The sequence below is a fragment of the Perca flavescens genome, chromosome 11 (assembly GCF_004354835.1).
Source record: "Perca flavescens isolate YP-PL-M2 chromosome 11, PFLA_1.0, whole genome shotgun sequence".
In the NCBI taxonomy this organism is placed as follows: domain Eukaryota; kingdom Metazoa; phylum Chordata; class Actinopteri; order Perciformes; family Percidae; genus Perca; species Perca flavescens.
In genome coordinates, this window is record NC_041341.1 from 5063405 (window position 1) to 5083701 (window position 20297).

The following is a 20297-nucleotide window of genomic DNA, read 5'->3' on the forward strand; positions in this document are numbered from 1 at the left end:
CTTTTCACCAGTAATATTAGGCTATTCATATGATTTAATATGATACACTAGCCTATACGCATTTACTCTAGCAGCAATTTTCTCACACAAATTCTTGGTCTTTCGCACTAGCCGCTTTGTGTTGTTTTCTTTTAACTCGCTGTTTGTGCGCATCAGTATTTCTGCCGACCCGTTTGTTTGTTTGTTTGTGGTTGTTACCATGGTGAATCATAGAATCATGGCTCCATTCATGCTGCCTTTTTATTGTGGTGGTGCACGCGCGTGAACCTACTCTGAGTTGATTGAACCAACTCATATCAGCTGGGTAAATCAATTCAGACATCAGGCTTACACTCAGAGTTTGTTAAACCTTCTACCTGAAATAGGGCCCTGGCCTCTCTCCTGGAGAGATAACAAAAGAAATAATTAAAATAAATAAAAAAATATTAAATTATGAAAATGAATGCCCTAGTTGTTGCGATATAAAAGAATCTCTCCCAATGTTAAAGTGATATTATTTAACATTAAAGAGGACTAAAAACATTTAAAAAGTCTAAACTACTCTCTGAATTACACAAATACACATACTATTAAAATATGTAAAAATGTGCTGAGGTTTAAAAGTGCTTACAAAGTAAAAGTGCCACACAATAAATAAACATAAATATTTGTAAATAACCATAAATAATTTAAAATATATCATAGAATGAAACCACACTGTTAGTCCTGCATAAAACCAATAGTATGTGTATTATCATGTTAAAATCTTGAGGCAAGTAATTCACTGTGTAATAATAAATAGAATAAATGTTAGAAAATAGAAAAAGAAACACAATAAAAATATTATTAAAAAAATAGATAAGGCAGAATAAAAATGATAAAGGACAACCAAGTCATCTTTAAAATATTTATTAAAACAAATTTAAAAACATATTAGGTGGGACCCCCTCTGCAGGTGGAAATTAACCCCCAAAAAGGAAAGAGTAATAAAATAAAAAAAACATGCTATAAAATATATAAATATGTAAATATTAAAACAAACACACAGTTATTATTAAACATGAATATGAATTAAAGCAATAAGAAAAGTCATATCATATAAAAGAGAAAATGAAGGAAATAACAAGGAAAAGAAAAGAAAGTAGGGGCGTTAAAAGGTTGGGTATGATGCACTGCAGAGGAGGTCCAGATAAAACCTGAGGAGAGAGGAAACCAGAGCAGTGGGAGGAAGTATTTCTAAAAAATAGTGGATACATTTCCGTATTTTTTCTTTTAGACCCGTGGAGTCTTATGATTTTAAAAAGATGGATCCACTTCCTCTCCGCCGCCCGACGCTGAGCAGTGGTCCAGGCTCTGCTGCTCTCTGGACATTTTGAGAGCCGTGGAGTTAAAAACGTGTGTATAAAACAGTAGTGCCATCACCCTTATTAAAAATATAATGATGTTATAGTATATTAGAGTGCATTTCTTGTCTCCCACACATACAATTTGTGGCAGGCCCTGCACCTAATTGCTAAACCACATTAATGGTTGTGCTGCAAGACCTGCCAAGGAAAACAAGTGTTTCCTTGTTCCTTTCCATGAGCACCAAAATCTCAATGATCACTGAATAGAGGTTTGTGAAACAGCATTGAGACAGCAGACACTCAAAACCAAGGCCGCCAAGTTTGGGGCCCGCGGGCCAAGTTTGGCCCATCTTTGCTTTGATTTGGCCCACCATGGCATTTGACATGCTCATGCTTATTCTTATTCTCCTTATTTTGAAAGTGCTGTAAAATCCTAACCTTAACAACTACAAAACATACATTGTGTGCAGCTACAAAGTACGTAATCTGAGTTTACAGCAGTGTAAAGCACAGTGCTGGTAAACGTCTCTAATTAAATAAGGTTTGTCTATGAATAATTATAGTATTCTTTAATATCATGCATCAAGATACATTTCGGCCCTTCATATGAAAGAATTTGGGCACATCTGAACCAAACTCTCCACAACAACAATTTTGACCTATGCAGATTTCCAAACATATTATTTTGGCTTGTGGAAGTAAAAAAATGAATGTCCAGTTTAGACCAATGATTGGCAAAGTTTTTAGGAAAAGTTTCAGCGGGCTGAACCATTACTATTTACTATTTCGTTATTTCATTATGTCATTATGTCATTATTTCATTATTTCATCCATGCATGGTTCTGCAGATCCGTGCTCACTGTCACCTGCCGTGGAGACGCTGGCCTCACTAACCTCTCCTCCTCTGAGTTGGATCTCCCTATTTAAATAAAGTAAAAACGTTTGACTGTGCTTTCTTTAGCACGGATACAATGGAGAGCAATGGTTTGTCTTTTGTAGCAGCTTGAAGATACAGTGAATGATAAGGAGCAGAGGGGCCGCCAGGGCTCCCAGGTCAGCTGTTCACACTGCTGATGCATTCCGGGACCCCGGCCAAATAGGAAATCAGTGTTCTTGCAGGTAACATGTAGGTGTAAACTACAAATTCTGTAGTTTTTTATACCACCGGCCATGCTCAAACTTACTTCTAATGGAAGTGTGACTTTTAGGCTGCAGAGTTTGCATGGAGGCCTCATTCTCTTTGTTCCTGAGCACATGGCATTGTCCTTTGTCCTCCCACGGACCTTACTGTTCAACTGGTTCGGATCCAACACTGGTAGATTAGTAGTATTAGTACTACTTTATATTATTGTTTTTTTAATATAAAAAGTAACTTTAATTGTCAAATGATGACATGTGGAGTAGAAGTATAAAATAGCATGAAAAGGAAGTGAAGTACAAGTATGTTTGCTGCAGTACCTCTTATAAGATAAGATAAGATATACTTTACCTCTTACTGGAAGAAGTAAGTCATAACAAGTGTTTCCTTGTTCCTTTTTACATAAAAAACATGTCAATCAGCGATTCAAACATGTTCTAAGGTTTCCATATTTCAGATGCCACGGCGTTATGATAAACAATATAAGGACTTTTTCTTTCAGTGACAGTCATCAGCTTGTTCTTCTCTGTTTCAGCCAATCACCACCTCAGAAAAGGTATTTATCTTTCAATTCATTATCACAATTTCATCTATTTTTCTAATTATTCTAACAAATCCTACATTAATCAAAAGGACATTTCTATTTTAAGAACATTTGGTGTAATAATTACACATTTTAATGAGATAATCTATCAAATATAAACCATATCTATATCAGATAATACACTTATAACTAGCAGGATGCTTTAATTTGATACACAGCTCATTAATGATCAGTTGCAGTCATTCATTGTCTGACATTCTTTCCTTGTCTGCAGTTTGTTGACTTTGTTTAACTTCTTTCCACAGATGACGTCACTCTTTCCGTTTGCTTTGTTGCTCTGTTTGTCCAGCAGACTGTTGACTGCATATGTAAGTACACACTTAAGAAATAAATCACCAAAATACCAGCTCATTACCCAGACTTTAGTGTGTAGCTACAGTAAAAATACATGTTCTGTTATTTAAAATTCTCTCATAGAAAGCTGCTCAGTTAGTAAACTTCTGAGAAGAAATCTGTTCTTTAATTAATTAAACAATGCTTGTTTCAACACTTCCAACTCTTTTTCTTTATCCTTTCAATGTTTTTTTGATGCTAGTAATATTTTCGACGCATCAACGATACTTTTGATGCTTGCTAATCCAAGTGCTGGTTAATAATTTACAATAACAGTGTTGTAAAGAGCTCACTGTGTTAGCTAGCGTTAATGATTTACATATGTAACACATGACCAAGCCAAACAATATGGGTAGTATTCAACTTTCAAATCCCATTAAAACCTTTTTTAAATATTCATCCTTGTTTGAGACTAAGAAGAAATGTCCTTCTGACATTTTTACATCAGTGTGTATTGGATGATGTTCAGACTCACCCCTCAGTCACATTAGCTACAAGAGACAAAGACACAGCGACAGGCTACCATTAATCTTTAATGGGAGTGCCGCTGCTACGAGCAAGGCAGGGCCAAAATAGACAAGAAGTCTTCTTTTATGCAAATGCGGAGCGATGCGACAAAGCGACAGCCAATCGGAGTGAAGGCAGTGTGAGGGCAGCGTGACGTGGGTCAGTGGCTCGAGTCGAAGAAAATAATTCAAGAGGGCGGAAAACGCTTCATGACATCATATTTATGTATAGGCCTATATCTGATATGTTTGCCATTTTATCTCATATATTTTGTTACTTTTATCGAGAAATAAATACTTTTAAATCCAAAAACATGGTTTTTGTGACTTAACAATACCTCTGAAGTAACTTTTAAGACGTGCTTGAAGGTAGCAACAGAGAATTTCTATTTACTGTTGCCAAGCAACCAGGGGTAGGCTAGGCACGTCCAGGATCGCCCACAAGCAAGTGCATGGCGCTCTCTTTTGTAGCTAATGTTACTATAGGGTCAGAGTGCAAGACCCAGCTGACAGACTGAGCTTCTCTCTCTTTCCATCTGTGTGTCCCAGAAATGCTTGTTACTAACTTAGATCTGGGGAGCTTATTCTCCGGAGTCCTTATGTTGTTTTCGCCCAGCATGTTTCCTTGGATTAGGGTGGCACCTAAATCATTGTTGCAGCTGTCACCATGGTCCTGCTACGCCCTGCTATGCTCTGCTGTGCCCTGCTACGTCCTGTAACGCCCTGCAGTGCCCTGCAGTGCCCTGCTATGCCATGAACTACTACAACTACTATTTTAGTCACTGTTCCATTATCTTTTATTGTGACTGTTATTTCCACTGTTCATCACACCCCCAACCGGCACCGTCAGACACCGCCCACCAAGAGCCTTGGTCTGTCCAAGGTTTCTCCCTAAAAGGAAGTTTTTCCTCACCACTGTTGCACTAAATGCCTGCTCTTGGGGAATTACTAGAATGGTTGGGTCTTTGTAAATTATAGCGTGGTCTAGACCTACTCTATCTGTAAAGTGTCCTGAGATAACTCTTGTTATGATTTGATACTATAAATAAAATTGGACAGCAGCAGAAGCAAAGTTCTCTTTACTTTGCTATACCATCCACAGTTTTAACTCTTCATCAAAATGCAGGGAAGGTTGTGACCTTTCTAACAATGTACTTAGGGAGGTAAACAGAGTTTCACATGAGGCACAGTGAGCTTCCACATTCTTTGCATTAACCAGGTGGATGCACTGCAACACAACACTTGCAACAGCAGAATGAGACAATCTGAAAGAACATGATTTATCAAACAATGTTTCCTTTAGTTCTCCTCATTGTCAGCCAAGTGAAGCATGATTCAGGCATGTCTTTCATGATGATGCTTGATGAATTCTGTCTGAGATATATATATCACTCATACGTACATTTTGTAACCCGTTCTTGTGCTGCATGTCACTTAAACATATATCCCGATCCAAAGCACCAAAATGTGAAACACCAGAGGGCTAGATGCTAAAGGAGACTTGTGGCGTCGCCAATACACCTGACCAAACTTCGCTTTTTGACGCGCTGGTAGGCCCGTATTCAGGACTTTATCAATACAGAGAAAGTGTATTCAGAACAGTATCTCTGACTCGTTGGGTTGCTCTGATTGTAGTCTTGCATTGCCAGCTCTATCTCCACAGCACAGAGGAGGAACAATCAGTAAATGACCAGTTGTTGATATAGACTAGTCTGATTGTTTTTGGCTTGTTTGTTCATACAGGGTGCAGCTTCCTGTCCTTCTGGTAGGAGACAGTTTGGCTCTCATTGTTTCGCTTTCTACATCCAGACAAAGACCTGGATCAATGCAGAGGTACAGCAGTTCTATATATTATAACACATGTATGCTTAAAGATGAACTGAACTGGAATTTGAGTAAAGGTGATATAACAGATGTATTTTATTCCTTCTCGTTGGTACAATGATTAAAATGGCTGAATTTGTTAAAAGGGATAAAATGGTAAATTGAAAATGTTGTTGTTGTTACATGGGCGCCGCCATGTTGGAATTTCACAATCGGCTACGTTACTGGCATGGTAAGCAGCCGTAGAATGTAAACAGTCAGAGGCACTTGCTGAGGAAACGGCAACCAACAGGTCTGTATTGCCCCTGGCTGCAGTAATGAATTGTATAGGGCTAAGGCAGCTGGGGATACGATACATTTCCTCAGGCTACCTTTGACAATGAAACCAGTCCTAAACTCATGGCTAGCTGCCTTAAAACTGGCTAGCCCTCCAACAGCCCCTGGCTTTAGCCAGCATTTTTTAGCGACAGACATTTAGAGAGCTGTACTTTTAATACAACAGGGTCACTGGTGAGGGTTAAGTCCAACAGACTGAAACCTGAGGTCATACCCTCATTGATCGACTTTTCAGACTACAGTACAGGGCAGACCGATAGACCAACGGCAAGTACCAACACCAGCGATGCTATCTGCCGCAGAGACAGGGCGCTGAAACGCTCCCATCAGGCAGAGGACAGAGAAGGATGTTTAGCTGTTATCCAGCATGCAAGCTAGTCTATTAGGCAAAGGGCTGGATGTAACGTTGTTGTCACATACGCAAAACACGTACATGTTCACTTACACGCACAAATAAAGCCTAACGTGTAGTCTTTATAGCGTTCAACAAAACTGAGACTGACACACTGGGTATTCATTGAAACTGGGTCACAAAACCAAGCCAGATACCACACGCTAGGGAAAGGGCTAGCAGATAAACACGTTGGAAACACTTATGTCAAACTCCAGAAGCTAGCACTCCGACCATAGACTGTATGAATAAATTCTGATTCCGACGATATCACAGATCAATAATAATGCGTTAATGCGTGTGCTAACTAAACCACAGCAGGTCTATAAACATTATCCAATGTCCCTTTCTACTCACCCTAATGCTAACTGATGTTCACCGCCTCGTTGATGCAGAGAGAGTTCAACTCGCAGAAAAAGCTGCTACTTCCATAGTAAGAGGTATCTGTGCGGTATCCATTTGTGCATCCATCAACAACCACAAGGAAAGAAATCTGCCAACTCTATACTAGCCTAAAGTAAACGGCAAAACTCGTGAATCCTCTGTGCATCTAGGGTTAACCATAGACAGTATATAAGGGGTAACCTGGGGGTGACTCTCCTACGTGCAGCAAACTTTTTTTTCTTTTTTCAAACTTTACTATTTATTTTGGTTTTAACATTTTGCATGCAGGTAACTTAACAAGCGATCCCATTGGATGAATTTGTCCCATCACAGATGGATTCAGTTGCAGTGTCCACGCTCCGGCAGCGCCCACACACACACCAGTCACTCCCCCCCTAAACGATCCAAAGTTAGAGCCTGAAACTGATCATGTGGTGGTAGTGAGACACTGCAGGCCTGTCCCTCACAGGCTTAAATGCGTAACCCATGCCATTAAAATTACTCATTTTCATGTGTATTTCATATGCTGCACTGTAGCCTAGCTATACCTTCGCAGGTCCTACCATGCCAGTGACGTCATCAAAATTGTCAGCGTTCTAATACTAACAAACTTAATATTTGTGTGGCTTAAAAAAAGCTATATTGATTTCTTTTAATAAAATAATAATAATACAATTTTTTGTGTAATTCATTTTTATTTCTCATAACCAACACGTTATAAACACTGATTATTTCAGTTCAGTTAATCTTTAATACCAATGTACTCTAATACTTTACTGCAGTAAAAGTACTGTGGTGACAAATTTTATTTTAAACATTTGTTTAATGATATTAACCATTTGTTTAAAGATTGTTTTAAACCTGCACAAAATCCTGCTCCTTCCTGTAGACTTTTAAAGCACCAGAGAGGGGAACAGCTACAGCCGTCAACTATAGCCTAGTAGAGTTATTTAGTTTTACTAGCCTGAAGCTCCTCACATTGTTGTCTTTTTGCTTAGATAGAAGTGGAGAAGGCCGATGACTGTTTACAACAGTGAGAACTACGTAGGTTTCTGTCTCCTGAGATAAACTGTTGTTTAGGCTAATGAAAAGAACAGGAGCAGAGGGGAAGGTGATCAACTATGGCCATGCTAGAAGATACATTTAGAGGGGTGGCTTAACAGAGGTTTTTACTATATGATGTTTGGATGTTTAGACTTTAGGTTAGAAGACCCTTTCAGATGTGCCGTGGTACTTGTGAAACTGTTTTCTCTGCATTTGCAAATGTAAATAAATACTCAAAGACCAAACTTTGGTTTAATTCTCAAACAGTCTTTATTCTTTGGATTTTATCATGAATATCACTAACGCTGCTGCTTCAAGGAAAACTTCCACCACAGTACTAATACCACACTGTAAAAATACTCTGTTAGAGTACAGGTCCTGCATTGAAAGTATGTCAGTATCATCAAGAAAATGTAGCTAGTTAAAGAATTAATACCAGTACTAAGTAGCCCACATTTACTTTTAGTGTAATATAGTATTTTTATGGTATTAGTAGTTTTTCTGAATGAAATGATCTGAAAACCTCTTCCACACCACTAATTAAATGTATAAAAATGTGCCCTGTGACTGTAAAACTGCCCTGAGTAATGTGATTATGTTTTTGTTTCTTTCTAAATGTTTTAAACTGATTATATTGTCTCCATTAGCACTTCTGCCAGAATCTGGGTGGGAATCTGGCTTCCATCCACTCAATGAGGAAAATACATTCCTCAAAAACTTCATTAACCAAGGGTCTGGTACATACCCAAATACCTGGATTGGAGGCAGTGACGCAATGCAGGTAAGAAATGTTATCATCACACAGGAAATGATGTCGCTCGTCTCTCAGCCTGTTCTCATGAAGCATTCGTACATATACGTAGGTGTGAAAAGTAAATCACTGTAATTTGTATGTATTCCATGTATTTATTACTGTCAGCAGTACATTGACTGCTGCTGTATGAGAGCGTGAAGATCCTCATAGGGAGGAGGTCGGGGGGGATGTTTGGCTCCTAAAACACAGGGCTTTCAAGAGAGGAGCAGAGTTCATGTCCTGGAGAAGTTAAGGAGAAAACACAAGACTTTCACCAGGAAACAGGTGTTCATGTCCTGAAGAAGTTAAGGAGAAAACAAAAGACTTTCTCCCAGGAAACAGGTGTTCATGTCCTGAAGAAGTTAAGGAGAAAACACAAGACTTTCAACCAGGAAACAGGTGTTCATGTCCTGAAGAAGTTAAGGAGAAAACACAAGACTATCACCAGGAAATAGGTGTTCATGTCCTGAAGAAGTTAAGGAGAAAACACAAGACTTTCACCCAGGAAACAGGTGTTCATGTCCTGAAGAAGTTAAGGAGAAAACATAAGACTTTCAACCAGGAAACAGGTGTTCATGTCCTGAAGAAGTTAAGGAGAAAACACAAGACTTTCACCCAGGAAACAGGTGTTCATGTCCTGAAGAAGTTAAGGAGAAAACACAAGACTTTCAACCAGGAAACAGGTGTTCATGTCCTGAAGAAGTTAAGGAGAAAACACAAGACTTTCACCCAGGAAACAGGTGTTCATGTCCTGAAGAAGTTAAGGAGAAAACACAAGACTTTCAACCAGGAAACAGGTGTTCATGCCCTGAAAACTAGGGCTGTCAAATGATAATTTTTTTCATAATTGCAATTAATCACAGAATTTCAATAGTTAATCACGATTTATCGCATATTTTATCACATGATTCAAATTCAATTATTTTGCATTTCATAACTGTTTTTCAGTCTATATTATCAATGTACACCAATTATTACCAGTGTATCTGGATTGGGAATATATATATATATATATATACTGTAACTCTGAAAGGACCGTCACTTCACGGTGATCTGTACCCGGCTCACAGTCACCTTTTCTCTGATAAATGTAACTATAAAGCAGTGTTGCCACAGTTACTTTGAAAAAGTAACTTACTTACTTTACAGATTACTTGATTTTAAAAGTAACAAAGTTAGATTACAAGTTACTTTATTAGTTACATTCAGCAACTGCCAGCAACATCCCCACAGCCTCAACATAAAAATGACAACCGCTTTACCGTGATGCAGCTCGGCATTACCAGTAGTAGGATCTGGTTTATTATGGCACGAAAGAGAGTGAGTCAACCGTGTTTAAGGGCAGCATTTCCTCTACAACATACTGCCAGACCAACTTCTTCAACTCTCCCCCACTTACTGGTTTATCACCAAAGTCCATCTTTTGTTGTTTGGGTGGTGGGGGACCTCCTTCTCTCTGCTTCGCACCACTTGCTGGGACTTGCTCTTTAAGTTTGACTGCAGTGCTGTGACTCCAAATGGTTCTTCAAATTTGACGTAGTCGCCACCAGCACAGAGTGTACAACCAACCTTAATATCGGCGTCTTTAGCTGACACAAACTCTAAATAGTGACTGTATTTCCATCTCTCTCCTCCCTCCATTGTTGTTTACGTTTGTGTCGCTGCGTGGTAGGACGTCAACTGTCCTCATGCTGAAAACATGACTTGTCACATACGTGACTTCACTCCCCGAGACACAAGAAGGAAAGTGACAAAAATAGTAACGCACAGTGACTTGGATAAGTAACTTTAATCTGATTACTGGTTTGGAAATAGTAACGCGTTAGATTACTCGTTACTGGAAAAAAAAGGTCAGATTAGAGTAACGCATTACTAAGTAAGAGTTCTCTTGATTTCACTTTGACTTTAAACCAATCTTTCTCCTCCAGGAGTTTACATGGTTGTGTACTGATGGATCCAAATTCGACTACAGCATCTGGGATGTGTTTCAGCCTGACGACCATGATGGAGTGGAGAAATGTCTTGTGACGAACTGGAATGGAGGTAAAAAAAAACAACATTTAAACATCTTTTTGTATGTTGCACTTTTAAATATAAAAGTTAAATGTATTAATTTACATTGGTTGTAAACAGAAAAACAGAAAACTGGAACGACTGGACTTGTACCAACCAGGCTTCTTTCGCGTGCTCAAAGAACCTGTGTGTGTAACTCTACCACACCATCATGATGCCTCTCCAGCTCATCTATAATCTCTATCATTGATTCACTTTCAGTTTGTTCAGCAGACAGAAACAGCTCTCTGCTGACAGATGACTCACTTTCACTTGTTTATTATCTGAAGAGTTAGAGAACAGTTCACATTTGGGTTTAAAATTAGACAGAAACTGGACAAAAATAAATCAGTAATTGGACTTTTAATCTATAGTAAATAACACAAAATTTAATACAGAAATCATTTGAATACTCACACATCTTTTCCATTTTAGTTTACTGAATATTATCTGTTATAAACAGCGCCCACTCAACTGATAAAATATTAACACACTAATTAGATTTCTCTCTGAGAGTTATTGTTCAGATTGATACAACTCTCATGTGTGTACGCTAAATATGAGGTTCCCTCGAGCAGACATTAGCTTAGTTTAGCATAAAGACTGAAAATAGGGGAAACAGCTAGCCTAGTTTAGCATAAAGACTGGAAACAGCTACCCAGACTCCGTCCAAAGGTAAACCTACCAGACATGAGTGGTGATGATCTTTTTATCCAAAATGTCCAGATAGAAAATAAAAGTGTATATTTTGTCGGACCTTTCTGTGATACAAGAGGAGAATGCAACTGTAATAACACTTCTTAATAACTATTAATAATTCATATATTCCACTGGTTTAATGAACTTGTTCCTTTTTATTCTTAAAACTGATGTGTTGTGTTCTTTATTCAGCTGATTTCCTTTACTATATAATCAACTAAGCACTGAAAAATAAAAGACATATTGTCACAAAAACAGTGTCTGGTCCAGTTATTGTTTTCTAAAAGGGACAAATCATTTATATTTACCCCGGGGTTGAACTCACAACCGTTGGGTCTCAAGACAAGAGCTGATCTCAGTGAGGTATTGGCCAGGTTATGAGACCACTGGCTTCATGACATCAAATAGACAATGTGCAGGACTTCTACAAAATGTTGATGTTGAAATACTGTCACTAATTTCACTTTGTCTAGTAAGGTCTGTTATTTATTTTATTAAGTCAACCCAGGTCAATGGAATTGCAAAGCAAATGCAGGATTGTAATATATAGAGTACAGGCCAAAAGTTTGGACACACCTTCTCATTCAATGCGTTTCCTTTATTTTCATTACTATTTATATTGTAGATTCTCACTGAAGGCATCAAACTATGAATGAACACATATGGAATTATGTAATTAACAAAAAAGTGTGAAATAACTGAAAACATGTCTTATATTTCAGATTCATCAAAGTAGCCACCCTTTGCTTTTTTGATAGCACTGCGAACCCTTGGTGTTCTCTCAATGAGCTTCATGAGGTAGTCACCTGAAATGGATTTCACTTCACAGGTGTGCCTTGTCAGGGTTAATTTGTGGAATTTGTTCCCTTATTAATGGGGTTGGGGCCATCAGTTGTGTTGTGCAGAAGTCAGGTTGATACACAGCCGACAGCCCTATTGGACAACTGTTAGAATTCATATTATGTCATTTTGAGATTTCAGATTTGTTTGGGCCAAGAAACACAAGGAATGGACATTAGACCAGTGGAAATCTGTGCTTTGGTCTGATGAGTCCAAATTTGAGATCTTTGGTTCCAACTGCCATGTCTTTGTGTGACGCAGAAAAGGTGAACGGATGGATTCTACATGTCTGGTTCCCACCGTGAAGCATGGAGGAGGAGGTGTGATGGTGTGGGGGTGCTTTTCTGCTTTTCTGTTGGGGATTTATTCAAAATTGAAGGCATACTGAACCAGCATGGCTACCACAGCATCCTGCAGCGACATCCCATCCCATCCGGTTTGCATTTAGTTGGACCATCATTTATAACAGGACAATGACCCCAAACACACCTCCAGGCTGTGTAAGGGCTATTTGACCAAGAAGGAGAGTGATGGAGTGCTGCGCCAGATGACCTGGCCTCCACAGTCACCGGACCTAAACCCAATCGAGATGGTTTGGGGTGAGCTGGACCGCAGAGTGAAGGCAAAAGGGCCAACAAGTGCTAAGCATCTCTGGGAACTCCTTCAAGACTGTTGGAAAACCATTTCAGGTGACTACCTCTTAAAGCTCATCAAGAGAATGCCAAGAGTGTGCAAAGCAGTAATCAGAGCAAAGGGTGGCTACTTTGAGGAATCTAAAATATAAGACATGTTTTCAGTTATTTCACACTTTTTTGTTAAGAACATAATTCCACATGTGTTCATTCATAGTTTTGATGCCTTCAGTGAGAATCTACAATGTAAATAGTCATGAAAATAAAGGAAACGCATTGAATGAGAAGGTGTGTCCAAACTTTTGGCCTGTACTGTATATTAAATATTAGGGAAAGATGGTGGATGGGGTTAAAAAACATTTCGTTTTAGTGACAAACAGGACAAGAACAGAACACAAACCCCCGGTCTCCTGGGGGAAAGTCCTGTGTTGTTTGACCCATCGACCCAAAAACCCTCAAAGTGCTTTTTTATCATTGTGTATGTGTGTGTTGAATCCACCTTCCTTTACCTCAGTTGGCAAACCACTCAAACCAGTCATGTGTTCAGCAGGGACACATATACAAGTTTCTTCTGGCCAACACGGATATATGTTTGAACACGCCAACACAGATATGATATCTGTGTTGGTGTGTTTGAACATCAAAGCTGCCAAACAAAACTGACATTGAGGACAAGTTGGTATTGGTACAATTACAGACTGTGAGTGTGTCCTGGCAAAGTTTTTATGTCTTTGTTTCCTTGTTTTTAGCTTTATGTCTAATTCCCTGCATGCACAAAATTAGACATAGAGCTAAAAAAGTACCACAGATTTGTACTTCTGGTCAGATTTCCGAGTCTTTTTCAGATTCAATCCGCTCAAATGTCCCACTTGTTTGTGTTGTATCTGCAGGTGGCTGATGCAGGAAGGAGGGTCCGGTCAACTGAGAGGTAAGTGTGGTGCAGGTAAATGCATATTGTCAGCTTTCTAAGACTTTGGCTTGTTGTTGACAAGTTTTGAAAACGGGTGGATGCCATGTTACAAAACAAGGGTGAGGACGGAGAACAAAGATTCTGAAGGTTAATTTGTCATTTGACATATTCACTGGTACATTAAATTTTATCCTTTTCTGATTTAGATTTGCTATTTTTATCCTGTATCCTACTTTATCCTATATGCTACGAAACTACGAGTAAGCTAGTCACGTGAATTAGCCGACTATGTTGTCATGAGTTGATCTGTAGCAGACGAGCGAGTGAAGTCTCTCCTCGAGTCAGGGTGAAAAGCCAATCGACAACAAAAGCCATTCTTTCATTTCTGAAATAACATGCTTATAGGTTATTCACTGTGGACATTTCTACGTTCCTGTTTCTATGTCTACATTGAAATCCTATATATTGCTTAGGCTACACTAAGTTAAGTCAATAAATAAACAGTCTGGCTCAAAATGCTTTCGTTCCCGTGACTAAATGTCTCTCCTGTGGGCAGCTACATGAGGTGGCAAGTAGGACTGAGTTTTCTTGACGATTTAGCAATACTGACTCAAGTGACTCACACAACCCGGATCAGTTTAGTGAGTGACTCAGAATAACCTGAATCCTTAAAAGGAATCGAGTTTGCCAGGCCTATCACTGACCCTGACTTTAACACCCTGTTAAATATCAAGTCTTTACCTGCGTCATTGCATGAACTGTCAATCATGATTAAGACCACTCCCCTTTCTAAGGTATATAAGTGACTGTCTTTTCCCTCCAAACCAAACCAAACCAGGCAGTACAAAGATTACCGATGTGAGTTTAATGGACGTTTTCACATTGTATTATCATTATCATTGAAAGAAAGATATGCCTGAAACATTTATAAATGCTGTTTATTCTAGATTGCAGAGTTTCTGTTGAGTAGAGATAAAAAATAAGTGCAGATTGTGAATGCATTAATGATGTATGGTGAAGTTTGACCTAATTTGTTATTATTGAGTGTTTAATGCTATTCCAATCTGTGAAATTTTCTTTCAGTGACAGTCATCAGCTTGTTCTTCTCCTCTGTGTCAGCCAATCACCACCTCAGCAAAGGTAATCATATTTCAATTAATTATCACAATTTCATTTATTATTACTTTTAATAATAACTAATCCTGTCTGTATCGTGAGGACATTTTGGGGGGATGGAATGAGTCCCATGTGCAGAAGTTATAGTTTCTCGGGATCTTATCTCAAGTGAGGGGACAACATAGTGGGTGATTGGCCAGAGAATCAGTGTAGCGGTGGCACTATTGCATTCACTTTACCACACCGTTGTGATGAAAAAATGAGAACTGAGCCAGAAGGCAAAGCTCTCAATCTACCGGCCAATTTCTTTCCTGCCCTCAGCTATGGTAATAAAAGCTCCCAAAACACGACCCTTGATAAGCGGATGACAATGGATAATCTATCAAATAGTAAACCATATCTATATTTTATAATACACTTACAACTAGCTGGATGATTTAATTTGATAATGGCTTATTAATGATCAATTGCAGTCATTCATTGTCTGCCATTATTTCCTTGTCTGCAGTTTGTTGACTTTGTTTAACTTCTTTCCACAGATGACATCATTCTTTCCGCTTGCTTTGTTGCTCTGTTTGTCCAGCGGACTGTTGACTGCATATGTAAGTACACTCTTAAGAAATTAATCTGTAAGATGACCAGAAAAAGTTCTGGAAGGTCATCCCTAGACTTTGTCCTGTAATTAAAAAAGTAAATTTGGCGTGTAACTACAGTAAAAATACATTTTCTGTTATTATAAACAGTTTTTAATAAACAGTTAACAATTTTCACTCTTAAGTAAATGTGTGTCAGCAGATGTTATTGCACATATAGATACAAATGCTCGTATGATGATGCTAATTACTCATGTTTTTTATTTTTTTACTTCCTGGTTGCGCTGTTTGTAGCACATTAAAGTTGTTCATTATTAAAACTGCTACTGATAAGTCTCAGCTTTCCATTTTTGATAATAATAGTTGCACTCTTTAATGTGCATTAAAAACTGTGAGCTGATAAGACCTGTGCAACAGGGACCGTATTCGTATAACGTTGAAAGCTAAATGTAACTCTTAATTGGCTAAGTTAGATGGTGATTAACACTAAACAGTAGAAACTCAGTCCAGTCTCCCCAACCATGAAGGTCATTGGTTGTCAAAGTATTGTGTAATTTATAATAAATTGACATTTTTGTGATCACAGTGTTGATGAAGAAAATAAAACCTACTGCCCAGGTCAAAACAGTATCTCTGACTCGTTGGGTTCCTCTAATTGTAGTCTTGCATTGCCAGCTCTATCTCCACAGCGCTGCGGAGGAACAATCCGTAAATGACCAGTTGTCAATATAGACTTCTCTGATTGTTTTTGACATGTTTGTCCATATAGCGTCAAGCTTCCTGTCCTCCTGAATGGACTCAGTTTGGCTCTCGCTGTTTCTCTTTCTACAGCGAGACAAAGACCTGGATCGATGCAGAGGTACAGCAGTTCCATCTATCATAACACATGTATGCTTAATACCAATGTACTCTAATACTTTACTGCAGCAACAGTACTAATACCACACTGTAAAAATTCTCTGTTAGAGTGAAAGTCCTGAATTAAAAGTACGTCAGTATCATCAAGAAAATGTAGCTAGTTAAAGTATTAATACCAGTAACTAAGTAGCCTGCATTTACTTTTAGTGTAATATAGTATTTTTACAGTTACATTTAGTAGTTTTACTGAAGTAAATGTTCAAAATGCTTCTTCCACCACTGATTAAATGTATAAAAGCTAGCTTGCCCTGCTAGCTGTTAGCTGCTAGCTGCCGTCCGTGATTCAGCCAGGCTTCTGTGATAATCATCACGCAGCATGTATTTGTAGCTCATCCACTTTTGTGTGCGATCAATCTGATGTTGGTGAGTAGGAGGGTTGGCAGTAGTTCCCTTAGACGGGCTAGCAGGCCCGACCAGCATCCTTGCTTCTACTTTCTCTCCCGTCCCTCCCTTCGTTGCCTCCCACTCCCGATAACAATCCACTGAGTGATATGTCCTTTACTATGAGTAAAGCTATGTCCTCCAGAGGACAGGTCATGCCTTCGCGACGAAAACTTGAAGTTTATTCCCCCTCAAAAATAGGTAATTGAGCACTGTAGTGGTTATGACCATATCAGTGACTATGTAACTACATGGAAACGGGCAAAATGATGTCTGTGGCTTGCATAGTGTTAGAGAAGGCTAGCTGTAGACTCGCGCTGAAGTCCCATAGGTATTCAGTTGTAGCAGGAAAAGGTAAACAGCTCCGATCTGCACACTACTGTTGTTTTAGGGGGGAATAAAATTCAAGATGTGACATGACCTGTCCTGGGGAGGACATAGCCAGACCACCGGGCGCTCAGTGGATTGTTGGGATGATTATCACAGAAGCCTGGCTGAACACACTCATCCACCTACAGGGTAGGTGAATTTAAAAAATGTCTGAGTTAAAAATGCATCTTCTTGTCACATAAGGGTCCTGTTTATGTTGCACAGACATTTTAATTGCATTTTGTGTCTGTTAAGAGGCACAAAGGCACTCTTTAGTGAAACTGCTGTTTTAGCTAAGTGGAAGCTCATAGATGAAGCTGCAGCAAATCAAGTTTGCAAGCACTGATTCGAGTTGTTGTGGTTTCTTTACAGGAAAATTGGCCAGAAATCTCCTTAACAGATCTCAGTATAATGTAATTATATTTTAGTTTCTTTCTAAACGTTTTAAACTAATTATAGTGTCTCCATTAGACCTTCTGCCAGACCGCTGGTGGGCATCTGGCTTCCATCCACTCAGATGAGGAAAATACATTCCTCAAAGACTACATTAACCAAGTGACCGGTGCAAACACACAAGCCTGGATCGGAGGCAGTGACGCAGTGCAGGTGAGACTCACCCTGCGTTCATGGACATCGGAAAAACGTTTTTCCGAGTGAAAATGTCACCATTCACGTAACGTCCTGTGGGAATCAGAGGTCGGAAATTCGGGCTGGATTTTGATACCCGAGTTTCCCAGTTGGTGACGCGTTGTTGACAACTGACGTTTGATGTCAGCGACTTTGGGTCACTGAACATATTTTAATGACCAACTGTTTATTGTGGACAAATGCCTCTTCCAAGAAACATACACAGACATAATATATTTCAAATTATTCATAAATAGGCCCACGTATAAAAAAAAAACACATTATCCGTGTCCTTTCCCGTTGGTTGTCCTGCAGATAACACAAACAAACACCTGTTGGTGTGCTGTTTGGATGCTCGCATAAGAAAACAGCAAAAAATCTTTTATTATTGTGGCCTCCATGTTTTCACACACCTGATGCTCTAGGCTACGGCCAACCGTTGGTGGCAGTAATGCAAAAAGTTGTTATGCCAAACGGCAATATAACAGAAGAAGAAGAGCACGCATCCCGACCATGTGAATGCTACCAGTCGGAAAAACAACGTAACCAGGGGGGGGGTCCCTGTTATTCCGAGGTGGCATGAACGCAGGGTTTTATCATCACACAGGAAACAATGTTGCTCGTCTCTCAGACTGTTCTATGAAGCATTCGTACATATAGCTGTGAAAAGTAAATCTCTGTAATCTGTATGTATTCCACATATTTATTACTGTCAGCAGCACATTGACTGCTGCTGTATGAGAGCGTGAAGATCCTCATAGGGAGGAGGATGAGGGGGATGTTTGGCTCCTAAAACACAGGGCTTTCAAGCTGAGGGAGCAGAGTTCATGTCCTGGAAGAAGTTAAGGAGAAAACACAAGACTTTCACCAGGAAACAGGTGATCATGTCCCGGAAGTGTTTTAATCCAAACCACCATCTTTTTTAACTAGTCGTTTTGGTTTTTCTAAACTTGACTATAAAGACCGGTAACCTTAACTGTCATGTGACCGGTAGAAAACAAGGAGGATCCTCTTGTGGCCTGAATGAGTATTTCAACAACAACAAGAACTCTTGATTTCACTTTGACTTTAAAACAATCTTTTTCCTCCAGGTGTTTACGTGGTTGTGGACTGATGGATCCAACTTCGACTACACAAGCTGGGCTGCGGGGGAGCCTGACGATGCCGGTGGAAAGGAGAAATGTCTTGAGATGAACTGGAATGGAGGTAAAAAAAAACATTTAAAACATCTTATTGTATGTTGCACTTTTAAATATAAAAGTTAAATGGTTGGAAACTCTCTCGACAGATAACTGGAACGATTTGAGTTGTAACAACCCACTTTCTTTTGTGTGCTCCAAGAACAGCGTGTAACTCTAAGGCGCCATCATGATGCCTCTCCAGCTCATCTATAATCTCTATCATTGATTCACTTTCAGTTTGTTCAGCAGACAGAAACAGCTCTCTGCTGACAGATGACTCACTTTCACTTGTTTATTATCTGAAGAGTTAGGGAACAGTTCACATTTGGGTTTAAAAATAGACAGAAACTGGCTCACTGAGCTGGACAAAAACAAATCAGTAATTTTACTTTTAATCTATAGTAAATAAGACACAATGAAATACAGAAAACATTTGAATACTCACACATCTTTTCCATTTTAGTTTACTGAATATCATCTGTTATAAACAGTGCCCACTCATCTGATAAAATATTAACAGACTAATTAGATTTCTCTCTGAGACAACTGTCATGTGTGTACGCTAAATATGACGTTCCCTCGACCATACGTTAGCTTAGTATAAAGACTGGAAACAGGGGAAACAGCTAGCTTAGCTTAGCATAAAGATTGGAAGCAGCTAGCCTGACTCCTTCCAAAGGTAAACCTACCAGACATGAGTGGTGATGATCTTTTTATCCAAAATGTCCAGATAGAAAATAAAAGTGTAAATGTTGTCGGACCTTTCTGTGATACAAGAGGATAATGCAACTGTAATAACTCTTCATAAAAACTATTAATATTTCATATAGTCCACTGGTTTAATTAATTGGTTACTTTTTATTCTTAAAACTGATGTGTTGTGTTATTTATTCAGCTGATTTCCTTCACTATATAATCAACTAAGCATTCAAAAATAAAAGACATATTGTCACCAGTGTTTCTGGTCCTGACTTATTGATTAGTGTCAAATTATTATATTCTTGTGAGTATTTGATTCCATTAATAGGTTAAAATACTAAAACAAAATTCAAAATACATATAAACTAATTGCTGAATAGATTAAGTAATAAGATAACGTTCATTTTAAAGTGTAAGACCACATGAATGTCCTCCTATGGGATAATAAAATTTACTTTGACTTTTTAAAGAACGTATGAGACACACACAGGTTAATGCCTGATTAGATATATGTATGATCATCTTGCAACACAAGGGGCTGGAACTCAGAACCTTTGACACTGTTGGCTGGCGCTGATCTCTATGGAGGAAATATTTATTCA

General features: G+C 38.8%; 2 protein-coding genes and 1 pseudogene across 2 annotated transcripts in view; all 3 read left to right on the top strand.

The window, feature by feature from the left end:
• Window positions 1–3312: 3312 nt before the first annotated feature.
• LOC114564689 (galactose-specific lectin nattectin-like) lies at window positions 3313–11020 on the top strand (annotated as a pseudogene).
• Window positions 11021–13489: 2469 nt separating this feature from the next.
• LOC114564299 (galactose-specific lectin nattectin-like) lies at window positions 13490–19209 on the top strand. The gene is made up of 8 exons (XM_028591558.1): window positions 13490–13524; window positions 13792–13829; window positions 14895–14951; window positions 16107–16138; window positions 16290–16379; window positions 17660–17794; window positions 18907–19021; window positions 19157–19209. Exons 1-8 carry the CDS (start codon window positions 13490–13492, stop codon window positions 19207–19209), a joined length of 555 nt encoding a protein of 184 aa, XP_028447359.1.
• LOC114564684 (galactose-specific lectin nattectin-like) overlaps window positions 14656–20297 on the top strand; it is a 225297-nt gene continuing 219655 nt past the window's right edge. The window contains exons 1-2 of the mRNA XM_028592177.1: window positions 14656–14669; window positions 14895–14951. The gene's annotated coding sequence lies outside the window, so the exon portion shown is untranslated. The remainder of the gene's footprint in view (window positions 14670–14894; window positions 14952–20297) is intronic.

What these genes read in the sequence shown, in the direction of transcription:
- LOC114564299 (XM_028591558.1), top strand. Translation starts at nt 13,490, where the DNA reads ATGTTTGAACACGCCAACACAGATATGATATCTGT. An exon ending in AGGGTCCGGTCAACTGAGAG is followed by an intron (nt 13,830 to 14,894) that starts GTAAGTGTGGTG and finishes ATTTTCTTTCAG; the next exon opens with TGACAGTCATCAGCTTGTTC. An exon ending in CAATCACCACCTCAGCAAAG is followed by an intron (nt 14,952 to 16,106) that starts GTAATCATATTT and finishes TTGTGATCACAG; the next exon opens with TGTTGATGAAGAAAATAAAA.